The sequence below is a fragment of the Nelumbo nucifera genome, chromosome 2 (assembly GCF_055504915.1).
Source record: "Nelumbo nucifera cultivar China Antique chromosome 2, China Antique-T2T, whole genome shotgun sequence".
Taxonomy (NCBI): domain Eukaryota; kingdom Viridiplantae; phylum Streptophyta; class Magnoliopsida; order Proteales; family Nelumbonaceae; genus Nelumbo; species Nelumbo nucifera.
The window spans coordinates 22508775-22532967 of NC_142650.1; the positions used below are offsets into that span (position 1 = coordinate 22508775).

A 24193-nucleotide genomic window follows, 5' to 3' on the forward strand; every position below is an offset into this window, starting at 1 on the left:
CACTTAACTATTGATTAATGACAAATACTAAAATAAAATGATACGGATATTAAATTATCATATTTTAAATTTCGAAGACCAAAGTGACACTAGCTGGCCCAAAAACACTAATCTAGATTTGTCCCAATTCATGATAAAATTGATAGTACAGTTCGACAAAATCTGTCCCACTCTTCGATAAATTTGTTCATTTGTCCATCTCAGAATTCGGCTTTAGTCAAGTCAGTGTAAGGCCCTTTCAATAGGGCTGTTCATAACAAGACCCAAATCGATCAAACCGACCAACCTGGTCCGATCCAACTCAAGTTGGCCGATTTTTCTTCAGCACCGGTCAGTTTCGGGTTACAAAAAAACATAAATCAATGATTTGGTTCGGTTTCGATTTTCATGTGTGAAAACCGAAACCGAAACCGAACCGACCCGAACCAACTTAGATATATATTATATATATAATATATTTCAGAAATATACATATTATATATAAAATATCAGTTTTAATCCATCAAATCATTTTTAATTTCCAGGCATCCAGCCTTTGCTTTCTTAGACTTGAATCTTTTATCGTTCACACCGAAAGAATCATTCACAAAACCGACCCAAATCGATTCAAACTGACCAAATTGGTTTTACTTAGTACTAGGTTGGTTTCAGTTTCATTTCTAGATAAACCGACTAGGTCGGGTCGGTTGGAAAAACGCCAGTAAACCGATCCAACCTGACCTATGAACAGCTCTACCTTTCAAACAGCCTTTATCGCCTTGCATTGGGAGTGTGTCCCATAAAATAAAATACATAGGTATGGAGATATTCTAGGTGTAAGGCTGTAAAGGCTATTCGAATGATGTTGGAACGGGGCCTTGCATTGACTGAAGCCGATCTCTCCGTCTCACTGGCCACGGTCCCACATGCCCACACAAAAGAACTACGTACATTGCCGACCGTGGTTGGCTGAGCCAATGGGCTGAACAATGAAGCCTGAATGGTTCCGACTTCCCATCCAATCACTTTTCCCAGCTTTCAGCATTTATGATCGATCACATATTACAGTTCATCCTCAACTCGAGTATCTTGTGAAGAGTGTCCAGAGTGAAAATTAAAAGAAAATTAGGAAGAAGTTCATTGGACAGCCGAGCTCTACTTCTCATGTTGTACAAGATAAGGAATACTGGTCACATGGTTTTTAAAAACGAACCGGTGACCAAACCGGTCAGGGGTCCGGTTATTAGTTCGAGCGGTCCGACCATTCAATTCAAACGGTCAGTCCGTTCTGATAAAAAAATTAAAAAATTAAAAAATTGGAAAATCGTCAAAACCGTTTGAATGATTCGAACGGTATCGACCGGTTCAGCGGTTTGCCGACCAAAATCAACGGTTTTGGAGGAAAAAACAGTTTTAGAGAAAAACAAAACCGGTCAGGTGATGAGTTCTCGGTTTTTCCGGTCCGACCGTCCGATCCAATCCAGTTTTGAAAACCACGGCTAGTCACATATTCACATACATGTACATTCTGATTCCAAGGCAAGCCAAGGTTGTTCTTTTGTTTTCCGGGGAAAACCGGGATTCTTTTGTTTTCCGAGGAAAACCAAGATCGTCTGGATCTGCTCATAGCTTTCTAACTACTACAGTTTTGGGTTGAGGAATGAGGATAAATCTGATTGCAGATTGAGCGAACCAATGGGATTGGACTGAAATCTCATTGCCTACTTTTAATTATAAGCTATAGAAAATAAAAATGACAACAACCAATCCGCACCATTATACAAGCCGGTTATATAGGAATGGCAGCAGGGGCCGTAGACAAAATCTTCTGCCCTGTCCGTCGCCAGTGGCAGGGCAGGGTACCCTTCTTCCGTTGGAGATGGGAATCCCATAATTTTTCCCACCATTGAGAAATTAATTAAAAACACATTAATTTTAATATTTGTTTTAAAATTTGGGAGTATTTTAGAAATATGATTATAGTATTTTAGGTTTTTTTTTAAATTTAAGAAAAAATTTAAAGGTATTTTAAAAATTAATATTAAACTTAAAAATATTTAATAATTTATTATTGGATTTGGAATGAATTTAGGGAATTATACGCAAACCCCATCCCTAATTCAGGACAAAAATATTTTTTCAAAAAAAACTTGACTTATTCAGGACAGGGCGGAGCCTTGATTTTACAGAGAAAATTGCCATATCCACTTTAAGCAAAAGAAATTTTCATTGATTCCCTCTAAGGTACCAAAATTATTGCAATCCCACTTAACCAGATTGGACATGAGTCATGAGATCGACTGCTTTGACACAATGGAGGTCCAAACTAATGGTGGCTTAGACGGTATGTTTTCTGGCTAGTTGTAATGGGGATTTGGGATCAAATCCCGTTGTGACCAGGGTTGAGGGGTTATGGATATGGGGGTGGGCTACCCCGTTGTGTAGTTCCATGAGGCCTGGCCCAGCCCATGGTCACCCCTAATCAATGGTCCAGTTTTAGCGTAGTAAGGGGATAATTATTTCAGCATGGGAAGAATTTTAACTTCTTCAAAAAAAATCATATTTAAAATTCTAAAAAAATCTAAAATATGTAAAGCAGACTCTTGCATATCTTTTTTACTTGATTAAATTGTTTATCAATTTGTCTTTTTTGGTTCAGTTTAGGAGTACAAATACAAATATGTAGCGTGTAAAACCTTGTATTTTGTATTATTTTATATGTATTTATATATTTATATATATAAAATAACAGATTAATTAATAAATTATAAAAAATAAAAAATAGGGAAATTTTATTAGAAATTCTAGAAAAATAAGAAATAGAAAATAAAACCTTTTTCTGCACTACTTCTTGGCATGAGAATGCAAATGCTGGAATCAAACACTGCAGTTTAAATCTCTACCTTATAGTCTTGAATTAGATGCAAATGAAGGTGTCACTTTAATAATAGAAAAAACAGGAAAAACAAAAAAAAAAAGAAACAAGTGAATGGAAATCTATGAAATTTGAGCTTGAGAACCAAGTTATTGAGCTCCAGACCCAAGTTGAAGCTGCAAAACTTGAGGCTGCAGAGAAAGAAAATGCTGCCTTAAAACTTTAGCTTCTTGCTCGAGTTGAGGAGCTTGAAATTAGGGCTTTGGAAAGGGACCTAAACAAATGAATCAACTAATGAGCAACATTTGGAAAGGAAAAATCTAGGACATTTTATTTTCAGCAAAACTATTTATGGATACTATATATGCATCATATTCATGAAAAGGAGAAAAATAATGCATCTAGGACAATAAAGCATGAAGGTAACCATATTCCAAAATCTAAATATTTAGGTGGGTCAAAAAAGAGATATTTATCAACTGCCCATACTTTTCAAGTATTCAAAGCTCAGCCTTAGAGCATGTATCCAACAAGATGGAAGCATTTACAATTTGAGAAGTGTGTCAATACTTTTTTCTCTTTCTTTCTCTCTTTAATTTATTTATTTCTATTTAAAAATCAACAAAATGATTTCTATCATTTTACTGAGGAAAAATTTTGAAGTCATTTTTTTGGAACAAGGTAAAGTAAAATTTGCAGTCATTTTAAAGGAAGCATTGCCATCCAAAGTTGGATAACAGGTGCAATACAAATACAACAACAAAATGACCAGTCTTTCTTAAGTAAAGTCAGTAACCATCTGATTAATGGTATCCATAGTTGGACATTCTATTACATCTTTATGTCGATAGTGAATGCTTTATATCCATACATCAGATCATGGGTTAATCAACATGGCTTGGAGAGCTGATAAGTTGTTTTGCTATGAATTTCTCAACATCTTTGTAGATGGATGTGATCCTTTTTCATAAGATTTGCGGACTAAAATCAAAATAAACAAGTTGACATTTAAAGGTGTCAATCTATGCTCACACTGCAAGGTAGAAAGTTATCCTTACCACTTATTTAATATATTCCTTTTTTAAGATCAGCATCGTTTTGAACCGACAGTGAACATACAATGTATTTCTGTTGTGCTTGGTGAGGATCACAAGTGCAGGACCTAAGCCAACAGAAACACTCGTGAAATTCTGGTCAGACAAAGTCTTTTCTTCCATGCTAAAAACATTAGGGAAAGGTAAGACACAATTGACTTGAACCGTGCAAGAATGTATAAATATGTTTTTAGGTTATTAAATGGTTAAGGTGTTTACAGGTTTTCTTTGGCCAGAATTTAGTATGCAGGGAATCGCCCACTCAAGGGAAGGGAAAGGTTATTAAGGTGAGAGATCATGTTTATATTACTAAGAAGGTTTCCTCTTTTGTACATACAGTAGCTTAAGACATCATAAACCTTGCAGTTGTGCTAATGGCCTTTTGGGCCTCCAATGACAATAATTTTGTAATAATACCTCTGTGTTTGTTGTAATTGGAAGAAGATATATCTCCATGGAAACACCATGTGCCCAGTTCTCTTACATTAGATAGTTTTGGGATTCTCTCACCAATCCGAATCCTATGGTTTTGACCTAAGAGACTCTTATGCTATGATGTCACATGTAACATAAACTGTCTAAACTCCAGGTTCCAAAATTCCTATCCTTGATTGAAATCTGAACAGGAAAGGTATTACTCACCAATCTAAACCCAACCATCCAATACTAGTCTAACTTACCAAATTAGAGTGAATGATTTGTGGGAAAGGAAATCATCAAAACATAGATTACACCTTTCATTGTCTTTAGGGCAAAGAATTTTCGGTCAATGAAGCCTGTAATTTATGATCATTGTGTGTGTGTAGAAGTCTAGAAATTCTCTTATTTTTTTGAATTTTTTATTTTTTTTTTATTTCATGTCTGAAAGAGGATGATTTGACCCAACCCCTTGAGACAATGACATGTGTACCTGACTCAACACGAGCAACAACTTAGCACCACAGCCTAACTGCGACTAAGTAACGAGCCTGTAGGACAGCTCGCTACGTCATAGCTCGCTATAGGGGGAGCTCGCCACAACGCGAGCTCGGGGTCCCCCGAAATACCGAAAGGGAATACTCCAAGACTATCCCAACTCGCGAGCTAGGGTAACCAGCTCGCTCCAACACTTAGGCAGAAAGACTGCCCCAAAGACAATCCTAATGAGGGTCACCTCGAAGTACCCCTGGGAGCTTGCTACGAAGTAGCTCGTGACAAGATAGCTCGCTGCGCGACAGAGTAGCTCGCGACTAAGTAACGCGACGCTCTCAGGAAGTTTCTATCTGACAAGACCGTACCCGTCAGACTGCGACACGTCTCTTGACTGACGGCGCAGTCCCTACCCATTCGACAGACTGCACCCACATCTCTCGACAGATGGTGGCGTGCCTGTCCTCCTAGGACGTGTCACCCATCTAATTGGGTAGTACCCTGCAACAGTCACCTGCGCAGCCCTGGCAGGTAACGGCTGCAACAGAAACCCAGTGGCGGTTACGCCCGATTTGACAAGAACACTCCTATAAAAGCCCCTTAGTCGAAGGGGAGAAGGATCTCTGATCGAATTTGATTTTGAGTCATCTTACTTGCTCTCGAGCTAATCTTGAGAACTCAGTGATCTAGCGCGACCTATACTCTTAGCCTCTTTACACTCTTTACTTTCTCTCCCAGCGTTCTAATTTAAGCTTCGGAGTATTCCCGCCGGGCAAATCCCCCGGGAATCCTTCACCTTCTTCTTCTCAGGTGCCGTCTGTTGCCAGCTAGGAGTGTGCAGATTGTGCCGCATCATTTGGCCCCTCCAAGAGGTCGGGAAGGGCCACCCCTCGGGGTTACGAACCACAAAATAGTCCCACTTCCAGGCAGAAACCCTGTTCGGCAGGTCGTGTAGGAGATTAAAGCCGCGGCGGGGAGAAAAGTAATAAGAACGCCTTTCCAGAGGTGCTGCGGGAGTGGCATTCTTAGTGCAACGAATGGAAGAAAAGATATCGAAATCAAGGGGGAGACAATACTCATAGCACAGGGAAATAGTCCCAACTACATTACGAATGGCGTTGGGATGGAGCTGGTCAATGGTGACGTTAAAATGATTCAACACCTCCACTATCAAGGGGTGTAGGGGAAGACGTAGGCCAGCCTCGAGCTGTTCCTGGAAAATTACTGTCATTGGGACCATGCTCCCAGGGAAAGTTACCAGAGGAGAGACCATAGATAAGGTCCCCGGTAAGGTGAAAGTAGCGAACTAGAGATCTGAGTCTCTCCATAGTCATAAAGGAGGGACCGAAGGTGTCGAGCTCTCTGCCCCGAGAAGTAGAAGCCACATCGCTGGAGGCCTCTCGAGCCTCCGGAGCCTGCTCCCAAGCTCTCCCTAAGCTCGAGGGGGCGTTGTCGTCTTGGTTATTGTCCCGGGGATAAACATGGTGCGGATACCTAGACGTGATTGACAGAATGAATAAGACTAACCGGAAAGATGAAACGGTGTGAACAAGAAGAGCTTGGGCAGACTAGATGGATGTGCGACATCAGAATCCGAACACAGCAAGTTAGCGTGAAAGAAAATGAGGCCTGGGGGCCCTCTTATTTATAGCCACTGTGCCCCTAGATCAACAGTCTAGATTGAGACAGATCTGACGGTTCGTAGTCAAGCTGATCGCACGTCTTCTGAAACCGAAATGTGACTGGCTGCACGTCTCCCATGATTGAGGTAATGACGGTTGCACAACATCCAGAGTTAAGAGCCGCTTTGGCACGTTTTTCGGCATTTGAAACGTCAGAAATCTCTTGACTTCTGCGCACGCATTTAATGCAAGCAGTCAATTAAGTTTGAACTTCGGTCTAATCCACTCGTCACACTTCATGAACTCCTCACGCTAAGGTAGCACTCTTAGCCCGAGGAGTGGGGGGCAATTGATGGAGGATGATTTGACCCAACCCTTGAGACAATGACACGTGGACCTGACTCAGCACAAGCAACAACTCAGCACCACAGCCTGACTGCGACTAAGTAACGAGCTTGCAGGACAGATCGCTACATCATTGGTCGCTATAGGGGGAGCTCGCTACAACGCGAGCTCGGGGTCCCCCGAGCTACCGAAAGGGAATACTCCAAGACTATCCCAACTCGCGAGTTAGGGTAACCAACTCACTCCAACACTTCGGCAGAAAGACTACCCCAAAGACAACCCCGATAAGGGTCACCTCGAATTACCCTTGGGAGCTCGCTATGAAGTAGCTCGCTGCGCAACAGAGTAGCTCACGACTATGTAACGCGACGCTCTCAGGAAGTTTCTATCTGACAAGACCGTACCCGTCAGACTGTGCCACTTCTCTTGACTGACGGCGCAGTCTCTGCCCATTCGACAGACTGCACCCACGTCTCTCGACAGATGGTGGCGTGCCTGTCCTCCCGGGACGTGTCACCCGTCTAATTGGGTAGTACCCTGCAACGGTCACTTGCACAGCCCTGGCAGGTAATGGCTGCGACAGAAACCCAGTGGCGGTTATGCCCGATTTGACAAGAACGCTCCTATAAAAGCCCCTTAGTCGAAGGGGAGAAGGATCTCTGATCGAATCTGATTTTGAGTCATCTTACTTGCTCTCGAGCTAATCTTGAGAACTCAATGATCTAGCGCGACCTACACTCTTAGCCTTTTTACACTCTTTACTTTCTCCCCCAGCATTCTAATTTAAGCTTCGGAGTATTCCCGCCGGGAAAATCCCCCGGGAATCCTTCACCTTCTTCTTCTTAGGTGCCGTCCGTTGCTAGATAGGAGCCAATCAGCAGCCAACTAGGAGTGCCCGAATCGTGCCGCATTAATGTCATTTTTGAAACAATCAATGAGATGTTCTCCTTCCCCATAAAAAAATTACCTAATATCTCTCTCTCTCTCTCTCATTCTCTCTCTCCATCCCACACATTCTCAATAACCTAAATAATATCCTCTCCTAAAATTTCTCCTAAACTACCTCCCCCATTATCCCCCACTTTCTCCTAAATTATCTCTAATTCCTGTTTATCCTCTCCCCCACTTTTTATCTATATATATCTAAAGAAAGGTTGAATTAAAATTAAAAAAATATATTTAAATACTCTAGCGAAATTATATAGTAACTTTAAAATATTTATTAGAAACACAAAAAAAATAATTATAATAGATTTAATAATATTCATATTATTAATAATTTTACATTTTTACAAAATTCATCATGAAATTATGTACTAACATTATAAATTATGATTTTTCAAATTATTCAATTTAAATGTTATTAAAATAATAAAAATTTAATATTAAAAATTAAAATATTTCAATAACTAAATATCTTGAATGACAAAATACTAAAAATAGCTAAATAATTATATAACAAAGTAATTAATGTTATGTAATGACTTTGAAATAAATAAATTTCAAATAACGAAAATTTGTAAATATTTTATATATCATTTCAATATTTAAATAAATAAGCATTTTAAATAATGAAATATTTAACATAACTAGATTTTAAATAGTTAAAATAGTAAAATTATGTAATAAATTCAAAAAGATTCTTAAAAGTAGAACAATAATTATAACATAGTATTCAAATTAATAATAATTTAGTATTTTATAAAATTAATAACAAAATGTGTAATAATAGTATAAGTTATAATTTTATGAATTATTAAATACAATAAATAATTAATATTTTAAATTTTAAATAATGATATTATTTAGATAACTGAATCTTAATCTATATTTATGTATACTATAATTAATATTTATTGTATTTTTAGTAATTATCTATACTATATTTTCAATGATTAAGTATACGTTTAATTTTGTTTTGTTATTTAATAGAAAATTTTCAACAATTATTGGAAATTAAACTACTGTTATTTAACTTTTTAAATTTAGTTTGTTGTGTTTTTGTTATAATTTATTGATTAATATTTATCGGAGATTAAACTATTATTTGAGACTACACTATTTCTTGACTAATTTAATATATTTTTTGGTAGTTATTGTATTTATTGCATTTTTATTAGTTATTTATTGAATTTTTACTATCAATACATTTTCAATAATTGTGTATTTTTGCTATAAATTTTCAATAATTATTGGAGATTAAACTATTGTTATTTATTAGATATTAGACTACTAATTTAGCTGAAATTAAGTGTTCATGGGTAAGTTCGACTTGGTTATAGGCTGTTTGGCCAACCAAATTAACTTGGTAAGGTTGGGGAGTTGATCACCTGAAACCGACTGACCATTAGGCTATGTTTGGTTTGAAGAAAAAGGTAAGGTAGTTATTTATTGAATTTTCATTCAATATATTTTCAATAATTGTGTATTTTCGCTATAAATTTTCAATAATTATTGGAGATTGAACTATTGTTATTTATTAGATATTAGACTACTAATTTAGCTGAAATTAAGAGTGCTCATGGGTTGGTTCGACTTGGTTATAGGCTGTTTGGTCAACCAAATTAACTTGATAAGGTTGGGGAGTTGATCACCTAAAACCGACTGACCATTAAGCTATGTTCGGTTTGAAGGAAAAGGTAGGGAAAGGAAGGGAAAGACAGGAACCTTGTATAGGTTTAGGTTGTATCAGTTTAAATTTAAAAAAAATTATAGTGGCATTATTAAAAAATAATTTTAATTTTTAAATTTATAATATAAAACATTTTAGACTAAGAAATATGAGAATTTTCCTACTTTCTGTATTAAAAAATTATATTAAAAATATAAAATATTAATATATATATATATATATATATATATGGTCAAGCCATTCGATTTTAGTCGATTTACAAGTGGCCAAAGTGAAACCAATCCAACCTAGTTACGTTGGGAAATTGTTGAAGCAAAGCCAACCGAAAATACTAGAAAACTTACTAACTCGGGTCAAGTTGGTCGGATTGGTTGATTTCATTAGTTTGATGACCAACCCTAGATGAAATTAATTATTGTTATTTTGCATTGTAAAAAAATATTAATAGTAGTATATAAAATATAAATAAATATTAATTATTTAAAAAATTAAAAATATAAAACAATTGTATACTCTTATGTGTTTCTATTATTTAGCTTTTGCTTAACAAATCCCATGCATCGCATGGGTCCCCACTAGTATTTATTGCTACAAAAGAAACCTGTTAATTTCTCTTGTGGGACAGCAACTTTTTCTACATATGTCTCCTATGGGAGTTTTAACACTAGTACATTAGAAAACAAGGTGATACAATCAAGTTTACTTGCATGTGATTGAAGGTTCCAAAAAGTGTTTTACAATCAAGTTTGAAGGTTCCAAAAACAGATGTCTTCTATTGTTTGTATAGCATTTTGGAAGGGCTCTCTTCCTCTCTTTATACATCAATGTACGTCTATTTTCATATTTAATTTTTAACATAGTCGTTCATCAAATTAAATAAATAAAAGGAATCCATTAAATAATAATCCTAATTATGATTAGTAAATTAAATCCGCATTGACCAACATCACCCATCATCCACTACATTATACTAATAAAAAAATAAAGGATGAAAATAAGAAAAGAAATGAATAAGTGAAATAATTCTGGCCAAGGAGATAGAGTGCATGTTGAAACTATAGTAAGACTGTAAGAGCACAGTGGTGAGCACTCCAACCATAGCAGATCCACTGATGGTAATTATATTCAACCGTTATAAAGCTATGGGTAACCAACCATAGAACATTAGCAATTTGAGGAAAAAAATCTCCTGTTTGAACCTGAGCACTCACATGTTCTTTGGTTTTAACCACTTGAGGATATGGATTCTGTAGCCAACATGCAACAACAGTTCAATTCAAAGCTCAAATTAGCCCCAAGTCCTAATAGCTTCTAATAGTTTTTTTACTCATTTCACCGATTCTACCCCTTCTTAAAGTACAGTGGCTTGAGGCACCTGCCTCTAACAATTTGTGGTGCAAAGTGAAAGGTGTATTGGCTCTTAACACTTCAAAATCAATACACTTGAAGCAAAACATAGCATCTTTCCTTTATTTTCATTTCATTTATTTCCTGATAACACAAACCAATACACAAAGCCTATTAGAGAGTAATCCCGAGGATAATGAGATGAGAGTAATACTAAATAGGAGAAAAAAGAGATAGAGAAATTACTAGGCATTAACAGATACTGAGATGAAAACTGAAGATCAACGCCGTTTTCATTTTCACAAAATAGATTATCGCTTTTTATTGACAAAGAGAAATGGTTTTTGAATAGGAAATCATATCAAAAAGGTAGAACAACGATAAGAAATCAAAAGCAAATGGTAGAACTTGTTGAACTGATGACAAGGAGAGAAGAGATTCAGCGGTGTTCAACGATCAAACTTACCTCTCTGAAAATAAAGGCAGATCGGTGAATTTGGATAATAAGGTTGGATCTTTGTTCCGACGAGGGAAGCGACCTGGGAATGAAAAAAAAAAAAAAATCAAAATAAGAGTTCAATAGATCGAAGTAAGAATAGAGTTACTTCTCTCATTTACAGAAATCGAAGGCAAAAATCGTTACCTCTATCACAGCTCAAAATAGTTCTCTTCTCTCTCAAACTCTTGAAGAGGGATTTTGAGAAAATAGTCGAAATTGATGCAATGGGTATGCCCATTTACTTCGATCAATGAGAATAAAATTCTCTTTGGTTTTGAAGAATCAATATTTTCACTTATTTTTTATGCAAATCCTAGTCCATACATAAAAAATTGATATATTTTTTAACCCTTACCAAATAAATGCAAATCCGAACCAAAGTGCTAATTTGCAAGGTTCAGCATTTGCACTTCAACCAAATGCAACCTTAGGCTCAATTTGGAAGGAGTACAAATGCAAATATGTAGAATGCAAAACCTTGTATTTTATATTATTTTGTATGTATTTTCACTGTATATTTTTGTAATTGTACTCTTTTCAAACTGAGCCTTAGTGAATAAGCAATGGTGAGAGGAGAAAAGCTTGGCTGTTAGGAAAAATAAGCTTCGGCTATTTTGAAACTTCTTGCACATGATAGTTACCCACTCCCTATTAATATTTTTTTTTATCCGTCCTATAAGGAATTTAGATATTTAAAAAATTATAATGTATCACGTGATATGCATAGGAGTATATTTCCATCCTAGATCAATGGATATGGTTATTTGAATGACATGTGAAAGTTTAGGGGTTATTTGTAGTAAATTGACACACCCCTAGTTTAAAATAGGGGTGTCAATGGTATTCGAAAATTTGATTTTGAATTTGATATTCGATATAATCGAATCAAATCTGAATAATTCGAATATCTAATTGGTTGAATTCGGATATGACCTGATTCAATTCAATAAATATCCAAATTCGACCGATTATTTAATTCTTATATAATATATAAAATATTTAAATGATTTATATACTTTATATAAATAAAATATTTATTTTATATATTTATTAATTACCTAAAATAATTAATTGGTCAAATTCGAACCAAATACTTAATCAAATTCGCATTTAAATATTAATTTTCAATATCTATTGGATATCGAATTGAATTCGATCTGTTTACACCCCTAGTTTAAAGGGATCTTTGGAGTTTATGTCATGGTCTTCAAGCTTCAAAACAGCCCACATTGTTTTTTTTAACAGCCTAACTTGTTCTTGGTGACTGTGGCTCATAATATAATTAAAGGGTAAATTGTTGAAACCTCCCTTGAAGTTTTTGACTGTTGCTGAAACTCCCCTCGAAGTTTAGTAATTGCAATCACCTTCTTTGAACTTTTTGATATAGTTGCAAGTAGACCCCCTCTAATAGAATTTTCTAAAAAAAATAACATTGAAATGCCCAAAATACCCATGCAGTTACTATAGAGGCTGGTTTCTGAAAAAAAAAAAAAAAGAAAAAAACAATACAAACTTTATGACAATAAAAACAAAGAGAACTTATAGTTGCAACCCTTTGAATGATTGGTCGTAAAATTTGAAAATAAATCAATTTTAGAAAAGAGATTGGAAGGGTTTGGGTAGTGATTTATGAATAGAAAATTGAAAAATAAACATTTTTTCAAAAGCAAGTGCATGGGTATTTTATACATTTTCATACCTCTTTTTAGAAGATTTTACCAAATGGGGTTTACTTACTTGCAACTATATCAGAGGGTTCAAGGGAGGTGATTGCAATTACAAAACTCCAGGGGGAGTTTTAGCAACAACCAGGAACTTCAGGGGAGGTTTCAGCAATTTACCCTATAATTAATTCTCGAACCGCTACAAGGAAGGCGCAGTGCATATGAACGAGAACAAATCAGCCCCCCACAATATTGCCCTCACAACGTCCCACAACACATCCCTGCCATGTATTGGGAGCATCTCCCAATAATATCAGAAATGATGATGTCATCATTGAGAGATTGTGTAACCAAATTTAACTTTTACAATGAATTACACCAAAATCAAGACAAATATTCTCTTTATATTATAATAAAAATACTACTAAAAAAGCCCATGCATCTTGAATGGTGAACAACAACAATAATAATAATAATAATAATAATAATAATAATAATAATAATAATAATAATAATAATAATATAGGGTAGGAGAGAAAAGAACTTTTATGGAAGAAAAATAGTTTTAAGATGAGAAAGGAGAGATTGCTTTCATGAAGCGAAAATGGTTTATGAAAAAGAGAGAAAGGTGAAAGTTTCAGGAATTGAAAACCAAGTTGAGAGGTAAGGAATACATGCCTCGTCGAGAGAGAGAGATGCATGTAATAATTTCCCTCTCTGGGTAGTATATCTGTTAAGGATTACTGCAATTGTACAAGAAACACTACAACCTGCGGGCCTCGCCCTCTGTTTTTCTTTTTTTTTTTTTTTTTTCACCACGCTTCTCCAAAGGGAAAACGTGTTTTGCTAAACTAGGGGCGTCATAGTTGGAGCCTACTGAGTACTGACCTTATTTAGAGGAACGATAGAACATCTACGTGGTCTATACCCTGCTCCCCCCCAGCTGTTTATTTCCAAATTCCTATTTCATCGTCACCCCATCAGAATCAGAGTTGGCCCAGTTGGGTTTTCTTGGATTCTTCTTTATTGGGAGTGCTGTGCCGATCAGGGCACACCCAAAATCTCAAGGGCCACATCCTATGAATAAAGATAGATGTTCCTCACTAAATGTGCAGGACTGCTGCACATTACATGCTCATCATCATTATTGTCACTAGGCCTTATCAAGTCCCAACTATATGGGGTCTGAGGACAATGGAGAGCAGAGCTAGCTTGTAGTTACCTGAGTTTCATCCTCTGCCTCCCAACTCAACTAATATTGATTTATCTGTTATTCCTTATTAAATTATGAGCATTTAAGGGAGTGTTTGGCAATATAAAGGGTTTTGTTAAAAAAATAATACATTTTGTTGATGTGATAAGTGTTTTTGTTTTAGAATTTCATGTTGTCAAATACCCCTAAATCATTTCTTATTATTTATTATTCATGTCCTTTTTAAAATATTTTCGATTAGTATCTTGTACTTCAGGTCTAGTGCCACTTTTGTCCCCAAATTTTAAATATGCAACAATTAAGTACTTGAACTTTCAAAATATGCCAATTCAGTACCTGTCTTTAACCAGTCGTTAAGTGGTATTTGAAAATACACAAATACTCTTCGAGTGTCATCTAATTTTCTTTATTAATCATCCAAACGTTAACAAAAACTGAGCAGTTCCAAATCTTTTTCTCTTCTATTCAAGAAAGTTAAGCTCACGTCTCATTGGACATTCTAGTGACTCCAACTTTCTTAAATAGAAAATGCAAAAATTTAGGACTATTCATTTTTTGTCAAATGCAACTTAATGGCCAGTTAACGATAAGTATTAAATTAGCACATTTTGAAAATTCAAATACTGAATTATCACATTTTAAAATTCAAGAACTGAAGAAGTAGCACCAAACTCAAAGTACAGAGTAAGCAACCTTTTAACAAATTCTTTGCTCATTTCTCCATATAATATGACATCTTATCTCCATAACATGATATTTTGCACCAAATCATCGCTCAATTTCCATATATAGAAAAAGATTGACAGAGAGAACCACGTGAATCCATTTGCATTCGAGCTGCCCAATGTTGCTACCATGTGCAGTACAGCAGAAGTTCAATAGTCATGGAAGAATTAAGGGTCGTTTGGTTTGTAATTAGAATTGGAATCAGAATTAGAATAGTTCATTCCCATAGTCTGTTTGATTCAAACAAGGATAGAAATAAGAATTAAAATCAGTAAGAATGGGATTTCATTCCCGATGGAGGAATAGGAAATGATCATTCCTTCAAATGGGGAAATACCATTCCAACAGGAATGAGAATGGGATTCAGACTCCGTCCAACCAAACAGTTAGAATCGGAATAACCCATTTATTCCGATTCCGATTCCAAACCCTTATTCCTGTAAACCAAACGGACCTAAGATTCTTCGAATTTCAATTTTATGGCGTCCAAACAGGCTAAACTAAACTTGGGTCATTTCCGCGCGAGACGGTTAAGACACGTGCGGGCCACAGTCGCAACTGGCAAATGCAAAAACGCATGACCACAAACGATGATCCTCTTTAGAATTTGCGGACCAACATACTCTCTCTTCTGATCCTCTCTCTCTCTCCTCACCGTCTGCGTTTTCTCCCGAGAGAGGAAAAAAATAGAGAAATGCCGGGACCTCAAGGTCAAAGGTTAAGATCTGCAAAACCCACAAGCATCCACAGCTATGCGCAGTCGGGTGATCTACTCGGCCTTCAGAAGAAGCTCCAAGAAAACCCATCTCTTCTCAATGATCGAAATGCTGTCGTAATCTCTCTATACCCCTCTATCTAACCTTTCCCTTTAATTCCCCTAGTATGTCGTACGGTGTACAGAGGATATCTGGGCGTTTCTGTTTTCGTTGCTTGAATTTTCCTCTTGGGTCTTGTGTATTTACGGGAAAGATCTGAAATGGGTTTGATGTTGCAGTCGTCTCTCGCTCTTCTTCTTTCAACTGTGTGGGGATGCTATAGCTTTGATGCTTTTGTTGTTTCCTTGAATTGGTTCTTTATTTGATTCTGAAACTTTGATGTCTCAATTTACTACTATAGTTGTTATTTGGGTGTATTCTGTACGCCTCATGTTTTAGGTTTGTCCTTTAGTTCCGGGTTTGTTGTAGGTTTTTTAGTTGTTTTGTTTAGCATCATATAGAAGGATCTGAAAAGTGTATGCATTGCACCGATCTATTCCATTTTTATTTTGTTTTCTTTCAACCGAGTTCTATTCTTATGCGAGCTTTTGAACTTCTGAAACACTGGTTGTTTTCTTTGACTCTGGGTTTGTGTAGTTTTTCCTGGATTTGGTATTTCTCAGAGCACTGGTTCTCATCATCTTTCAATTTCTTTTAAAAGTTATTTTTTTTTTTGGTAATAAGGACTTCACTGAAGCATTGATTTTGTTTTGATTCTCTGTACCCCTTCATGATTCTTTCATCTGAACTAGAAAAATAATGTTTAGTCATATCACTCCATGCCCAGGAAGAAACCACATATTCTTCTATGGCCTTAGTTTTACCAACCAATTAAGCCTTCGGAAGCATTACAACTCCCCTCCCCCATTCTCCCAGTTGTCTTTAGGCTTTAGGTCTGCTTGCCGAGATTTACTTTGTCTATTCTGAATCCTACTTTGAAGTTCAAAAGTTTCCAGACTGAATCCACAATTTTCCTTTATCAATGTTTGGTCTTCCTGGTAGAATTCTAAAATATGAATAAAACTGTAAGTTGTCTCTTTTGGATTCCTATCTTAATTATTTTTATTTCATATGCAGATGGCACAAACTCCTCTTCATGTATCTGCTGGTTACAATAATGTCGAGATAGTTAAGTTTCTGCTCAATTGGAGAGGACCTGAAAAGGTTGAGTTGGAAGCTAAAAACATGGTGGGTAATTGCTTTTAGAAATCAATTAGAGTGTCTTTTTCTGAGTCTGTTCATCTCATTGTTTGCATGTGCCTTTATTTCTGTTCAGTATGGAGAAACACCATTGCACATGGCAGCAAAGAATGGATGCAATGAAGCAGCACGATTGCTTCTTGAACATGGTGCTTTTATTGAGGCCAAAGCCAATGTAAATTTGCTTATTCAGTTTTGCTATAATTTTGTTTCAAATGAAGTTGGTGGAGATATTTGGATTAGAAGCTTTTTTTCTAAACTCTGCTGCTGTTGTTTGCATTTTATGAATGCAGAATGGTATGACCCCACTGCACCTTGCTGTATGGTATTCACTCAGGTCTGAGGATTGCTTAACCGTGAAGGCATTGCTTGAGTACAAAGCTGATTGCAGTGTTAAGGACAATGTATGCTTTAACTTCTATTTCGCATCAAAGTTTGAATTACTGACCAGCTTATATACAAAGAGACTTAACAGTATATGGTAAAATATGTCACTACAGGACGGCATGACTCCTCTAAATCATCTCTCACAAGGTCCAGGAAGTGAGAAGTTGCGTGAACTCCTCCACTGGCATCTTGAAGAGCAACGAAAACGTAAAGCAATTGAAGCCTGCAGTGAGACAAAAGCTAAAATGGATGAACTTGAGCGGGAACTACTGAATATTGTGGGGTTGCATGAGCTGAAGCAACAACTACGAAAATGGGCAAAGGGAATGCTTATGGATGAGAAGCGTAGAGCCCTAGGGCTGAAGATTGCCGCACGAAAGGTCCCTCATATGGCATTCCTTGGCAATCCTGGAACTGGTAATTTGTTAGAGAAGTCCGTAAAGTTTTGCATATGTAAATTAATAAAAAAAAGTTCTGCATATGTAATTCAACATCTCTTCTTTTTTTTTATCAACAATTCAACATCCCTTCTTCAGTGGAACTGTTTCCGAAAAACGTTTTAAGTTTCAACTTTGACCCTGTCATTAAAAAAAGGCTTAGTAGATAATTGGTAGATTTTGTGATATTTCTGATTTTAACTTGTATTATTGGTTATCTCCTATCAATTGAATTGTGGGTGTCATCTATGTTTTGTGCATTTTTCATGCTAAATTGGGTGTGTAATCTATGGCGTTTGTTGCTAAACAGGCATGGCATGAAATGTTATGTTTGAATAAATTCTATATAGGACAGCACGATATGGTTTCTTTGTCCATTTCAAAACGTTCATTTTTTTTTCTAATTTGTGTTTTTAAATGTAAAAAATAATTATTATTTTAAAGTGACTTGATTGCTGATCTGACATTACTTTTATCATAATTAATGATTTGATTATCTATTACTGAGAAGTACGGACATGCCCACTGCAGATAATAAAATTGCACACTTCCTGTTTATTGCCAATAGAGATTGAGATAATTATTTTATTATATTCGTCAGGTAAAACAATGGTAGCTAGAGTCCTTGGGAGACTGCTCTATATGGTAGGAATTTTGCCTACTGACAAGGTTACAGAAGTCCAAAGAACCGATCTTGTCGGAGAATTCGTTGGGCATACAGGACCAAAAACCAGGAGAAAGGTATTCCATCTACACTGATCAAGTTTTGAATTTGAATTCTTTTTGTTGGAAGTACATTAGTATGACAAACTATGTTATCAAATATCAATTGGCAGATCAAAGAAGCAGAGGGAGGAATTCTTTTTGTTGATGAAGCCTATCGACTGATACCCATGCAGAAGGCAGATGACAAGGACTATGGCTTGGAGGCCTTAGAGGAGATCATGTCCGTGATGGATAGTGGAAAAGTAGTTGTTATATTTGCTGGGTATAGTGAACCAATGAAGCGGGTAATCTCCTCCAATGAAGGCTTCTGTAGAAGGGTTACTAAGTTCTTCCACTTTGGTGACTTCAGCTCCGAAGAATTAGCTCAGATCCTCCACCTTAAGATGAATAATCAAGCAGAGGACAGCCCCCTGTATGGTTTCAGGTTGCACCCATCATGTAGCGTGGAAGCCATAAAAAAACTGATTGAGAAAGGAACGACACTGAAACAAAGGCAAGAGATGAATGGAGGTTTAGTGGATCCAATGCTTGCCAATGCCAGAGAGAATTTAGATCTTAGGCTTGATTTTGATTGTGCAGACACAAATGATCTACTTACAGTCACCCTAGAAGATTTAGAGGCGGGACTTCATTCACTATCACAATGAGAAACTGAGTAAGATGTTTGAAATGATTCCAAAGATATCCTCAAGGCAAATCTCCCTTTCTCCACCATTGTTGAACCTCATATGGACCTGCATGTGTTGCACACGTGTCCTTTCATCTATTGGTGTCGCTCCTTTTCTTTTCTTTATTGGAACTGCTCACATCCACAGCAGATACTGAAGCCGAAGCACAGTGGATTTGATGGTTAGGTAGTTCCCATTTATTTCCGAAGCTTTTAGTTTTGGGTACTGATTGCAGATTGAAATTATTTATTAATTTGATGTCCCTAAGATTCTCTAGATTTTTCAAATTTATAGTATTAAAGTCCTGAAGCATGCAATGGACTCCTTTGCCCAGTGGTAAAAGTCTTTTCTGCAGCTGATAAGATGTCTCTTTTCAGCTTTGGTTCATTCCATTTGTACACATGATGAAGGAATAATAAACTAAATTGTTTTTCACTCTTCATTTCATCTTTCCATGGCAAATTTCACTTTGTTATAATTTGTTTTGTTTGTTTATTTTGGTTTATCCATTATATTGGTTTCCATTTCTGAAAATATTGATCGCAGCCAACAAGATTGTCAATGTCTGAATTTGTAAGCAAGGGAGAAAAACTGCCCATGTTGGTCAGGGGCCAATGCCTTGTGTGGAAATTGGAAATCAGGGAGGCATTAAGTGCGATCATCTGTAGTTCTGTACTGTGCACATATCATAGGCACAAGCAAAGCGCGTGAACATGTGGGCTGCCGAAGACTGATGGGCTACAGGAAGTCAGGAACCATGCAAACCCAAGTGACTTGTAGGCTACAGAAAATGTGGGTATTAAATATTAATAAAGCTTTACTACTTTGGAGAAAGGAGATGAGACTTGTGGGTTTAGAAGAGTTTTTCATGTCTAATGGTTGCTAATGTTCAGAATATTTACATGCTCAGACCAATAATTGACTTGGGCTATTTTTTTGGGTAATCGACAAAAGCTTGTTTGAGTTCCATCTGAATTTCTGCTAGGGGAACCCCTACAAATCCTTGACTCGTATAATCCGTAGCCCTTCAATTCTTGTAGGTAGCAAGTTTTCTTTTCCTTTTTTTTTTTTATAGAAACGTCTTAGAAGGATTATATCAGCCAACCAGAAGTCAAGAAAGGAGGTGGACTTCTGTTGTATAGCCTTGAGCTGGAAAGAAATGATAATGCTTGTTTTATGGACTTGTTTGGCAGGCCCAAAACGATTGTACTTGCTTGCAACTCATCATGCTGTCCATTTCTATGACCACCGTATCAAGTGGAAGAAGCTAACCATATACAGCACAAAACTAGCCGTGATGAAGTTGCTATTTCATCTTTAAGACTGGTTTTTTCAAATACCTGTTGGATGAAACAATTACAACTTGAATGCATCTTTCTGACTTTAACGTCTAGTATGTTATAAGAAAGGCAAGACGGTTGGATGATCCTCCAACTTGGGTGGAGGACCTCACCAAACATAGACTGTGTTTGGTTTGACAGAAAATAAAGAGTGATACATAAAGTTAAGGGAATGTTTTTTTTTTTTTGATAATTGAAAGTTAAGGGAATGTTGTCCAACTGAGCTTTGGCGCGTGTCCAACATAAAACCATCTCAAATTATTTATCAAAAAAAAAAACATAAAATCATCTCAAACAATGCTCACGTCATGTTGGCCTTCTGGTAAAGAGCCCAGAAACCTCCAGTTCTATGCTCTGTCAGGCAGCTCAAGCCTATATGCCATTGAGCATAATACCACCCATACATCTCAAGGTACAAGTTCATACCCTTCTCAATGCTCTCCTAAACAACTAAAGCAATCTCTATAAGCGAACCATCTAATTTTCCATGGTGATTGTAGTCATAAAGGAATATTGTATTCCAACAAACCAAGCCTTCAAGGGCCCATGACTCAGTCAGGGAGGTTATACACCATTATAATCAAGAGATGGATGCCCAAACTCATAGAGGAACTCCCTGTTTATTCTTCTAACTATACCATGCACCTGTATGCTGCCTCAGCCACTTCCTTGCATTGCATGTGATGTGTCTTGTCTTGAAATGACCCTCTAAAGTCCAAAATTTGTGATGGGAACTCAACCATGTTTAAAATTTGAAAATTCCCACTGGAAAACTATGTTGATTCATTCCACTCCATTTGTGAATTGTGATGGAACAATGAAGCCATCACCACTCCAAACAAGAGAAATATTGAAAACAAAGCAGTTGCATAATGGTAGATCATGTTTCATCCTAATAACCACATTTAAGCATTATGAAATTCCAGCTAGCTCCATATCCCTCACCACTGAATTTAATCTCTCAGACAACCCAGCTCTTCGATACCCAGCAACCAACAAATCATATGTAGATTTTGTTAGCAAGTAAGACCCACGAATTCGTTCCAAAAACAAGTCTAGCCTTTCATAAGCTGCACGGCGGAAGTATGAACATATAATCTTCTCTACATCATCTGGACATGCGAACAACAACCCCTGTTTCAACATCCTCCCAACAGCGTACTCCAAATCATCCAATCTGTCTGACAGGGCATACATCCTTATGATTCCACAGTGCACCCGTGACAGAACTACCGAATTTTGATTGGCCTTTGTTAAACCTTGTAGCAATTCCTCCATCTCTTCCACTTTTCCTAGCTCAAAATACAATTCCAGGAGATTTTTAGCCATTCTTATACTTATCTCCCAACCTCCATCCAGCATAAACTTCAAAAATTCATTGGCTTTATCAATTTTTTTCTGTTTACATAGTCCCTCAACCATATTTTCCAATATGGATACATTAGGTGTAACTCCTGAAAGCACCATTTCTTCATAAAATCTATCAGCAGTACCAAAATCCTTTGATTTAATGGAACCCACAATAAGGGATTCATAAGTTTGAACGTTGGGAGGAAAGCCAGCTGCCTTTCTGGCTGAGTACCAAGTTTGCATGGCTTTACCATCTTTGGCTTCAGAGTACATGAATATAAAGGCATTATATGTTGCAGAATTCGGTTTGTAGTCCTCAGATCGCTCCATTATCTCAAACAAGCTAAGGGCTGTGGTTAAATTACCTGAAGACAAGCAGGTAAATATCAGAGAATTGAAAACAGCAGATGTGGGTCTGATTCCAAGAGCCTCCATTGAAGTAAAGACCCGTAGTGCAAATGGGACATTCTGTGTCTTCCCACAGAGAAAAATAAGCTCAGAGTAACAACCATGATCTTTCTCATTCTCCTTGAGCATTTTCTCTAATTTCCATTCCAATACCTGTTTGGTTAAACAACTGCATAAATCTCAGCAGAGGTTTAGAAATGGAACTAAATATTTACTTAAAATTATAGGAAATCTAGCAGTAGAATTAAAACAAAATGCATAAGTTTAAGATTTGTGTACACAATTTATGTGCTTCCATATTGATATTTATGGAAACTATCAAACTACAACCTCTAGTAACTTGAAGAGCCCTACCGAAATCCCAGTGGTAGTTTTTCCCTTTGTCATTTTTTTCTTTTTCCTTTTTTTCGGTAGGAGTGAAACCAAGAAAGAAAGCTGATATTAAATAATAGGAAATTCAACAGTTGAAGCCTAGCTGGTAAGTTTATATGCTAATGAGTACTTTAGAAACAGAATAAGAAAATATTGAAAATGGGCGTATGTTTGAAAATCAGTCTGTTGTCTATTGAGAAGATGCATGGCAAAATGAAAAGAACCCTGATCAAATGGGCCTCTATCAGTAATCTCTTTCGAGGTTTCAAGTTCAGACATTTCTACGATCACTGGGATAGCATCTTATGGGACAATAACTTTGTGCTGTTTTCTTTTTTTTTCGGTTTTAATATGCTTTGAAGTCGTCTATTTAAATGAAATTTAGTTGTACTGGGCTGTGGAGGAAACCTCTCCCTCAACAGCCCTTTTTACTCTTTTTTTTTTTGAATTAAAGCTTCACCATTTCCAAAAAACAGAAAAAAAGAGCTTGCAGAGCACAATATGCATAAATTTCATTTTCAAAATTACTTCAATTGAGAGATCACTTCCATAGTTCCATGGATGGGTGATCCCATTATTAGAATAGTACTTTGTTCTTTGATTCAGTCCAACTGACTTGGTTGGTTACTGAAATCTCAAATATGGAAAATAATTTTTACATTACTGACCAAAAAAAAAAAATCTTCGGAGTCTAATGAAAAAAATAATAAATTACCCAAACAATTAAACAATTAATGAACCAAAGATCACAAAAGTCCCAAAATCTGGGGTGCTTGTTTATGTGGATTATTTGTAATCCTCCACAAAGAGTTATTTGCATCGCGTTACAACCACGAAGAAGAGAATATAGAGCTGTCAATTCCATTAATTAGAAAGAAGGGAAAGTAACAAAAAGAAAGGACCATCATTGTTACCAGCTGAGCTTTCACCGGTGAAGAAGATCTGAGAGTAGTGACAAGGAACTCCCAGAAGACGGTATCTTTTCCGAGCGCCAAATCCTCCTCCAAATCCAGAGCTGATTTGATACCCGAATTCGTCTCCTGAAGCAATTTAACAGCTAGAGGAATCGAAGACGACGATTCACGGCATACCAATATTTGATATTTGGCGGGATATATGCTAAACTCACGTCTTAAACCCCTTTTTGCGACAGATAGAACCCTGTAACAACACGCTAAGGCCATTTCCAATTTCCAAATCCAATGTTTCGGTTTTCTGATTCTCCACGGTTCACCGACTTCACCTAGCTAAAATTACAGAACGGCCAACCAGTACAAGCCATGTCATCTGACCTTGCCGAGGGACTGATTGGTTAATCTCCCCCTTTCGTTCTTTCCACCCCCATCGGCACCTCCCCTTTTCGTTTATATTATCCACCAAGGTCGGCGCTCGGAACTCTTTCCCTGATCCTCCGTCAACGACCGACGTGAGTGTTCAATATGTCACTGCCCTGAAGTAACTGTCATTGTCCATTGACGGCCGTGACATTTTGCTCAGAAAACTCTGCAGTTTGGCTACAGGGGCTCGAAGGTGAAGCCGCTCGAAATTTGAATCTAGGCCAAGTTTTGTTTCGTTGTGGGTCAGAGAGAGAGAGAGGTCTGGTTTCTGGTCATTGGTGGCGTCTGTCAGTTTTAGGGTTAGACTT

The 24193-nt window shown here is 36.8% G+C and overlaps 2 protein-coding genes across 3 annotated transcripts; one reads left to right on the top strand and one right to left on the bottom strand.

Annotated features, from left to right (window-relative positions):
* Window positions 1-15585: 15585 nt before the first annotated feature.
* Window positions 15586-19520, top strand: LOC104595195 (protein CfxQ homolog). 2 transcript variants are annotated; one of them, XM_088898135.1, is made up of 7 exons: window positions 15586-15928; window positions 16738-16848; window positions 16937-17035; window positions 17154-17264; window positions 17361-17664; window positions 18286-18425; window positions 18521-19520. In XM_088898135.1, exons 2-7 carry the CDS (start codon window positions 16738-16740, stop codon window positions 19055-19057), a joined length of 1302 nt encoding a protein of 433 aa, XP_088754261.1. In that variant the 5' UTR covers window positions 15586-15928; the 3' UTR covers window positions 19058-19520. The 2 variants fall into 2 exon arrangements, with proteins under 2 accessions (XP_088754261.1, XP_010254116.1); XM_010255814.3 differs by having other exon boundaries at window positions 15586-15737.
* A 1062-nt stretch (window positions 19521-20582) lies between these two features.
* Window positions 20583-23868, bottom strand: LOC104595196 (uncharacterized). The gene is made up of 2 exons (XM_010255815.3): window positions 23463-23868; window positions 20583-22329 (listed from the first exon to the last, which is right to left on the bottom strand). Exons 1-2 carry the CDS (start codon window positions 23730-23732, stop codon window positions 21331-21333), a joined length of 1269 nt encoding a protein of 422 aa, XP_010254117.1. The 5' UTR covers window positions 23733-23868; the 3' UTR covers window positions 20583-21330.
* Between the last annotated feature and the right edge of the window lie 325 nt (window positions 23869-24193).

Excerpts from the sequence above, each read along its gene's own strand:
- LOC104595195 (XM_010255814.3), top strand. The coding sequence starts at position 15,600 with ATGCCGGGACCTCAAGGTCAAAGGTTAAGATCTGCAAAACCCACAAGC. Across the intron at positions 17,265-17,360 it reads ATTGCAGTGTTAAGGACAAT|GACGGCATGACTCCTCTAAA; the intron begins GTATGCTTTAAC and ends ATGTCACTACAG. Across the intron at positions 17,665-18,285 it reads CCTTGGCAATCCTGGAACTG|GTAAAACAATGGTAGCTAGA; the intron begins GTAATTTGTTAG and ends TATATTCGTCAG.
- LOC104595196 (XM_010255815.3), bottom strand. The coding sequence starts at position 23,732 with ATGGCCTTAGCGTGTTGTTACAGGGTTCTATCTGTCGCAAAAAGGGGT. Across the intron at positions 22,330-23,462 it reads CACCGGTGAAAGCTCAGCTG|GTATTGGAATGGAAATTAGA; the intron begins GTAACAATGATG and ends TTAACCAAACAG.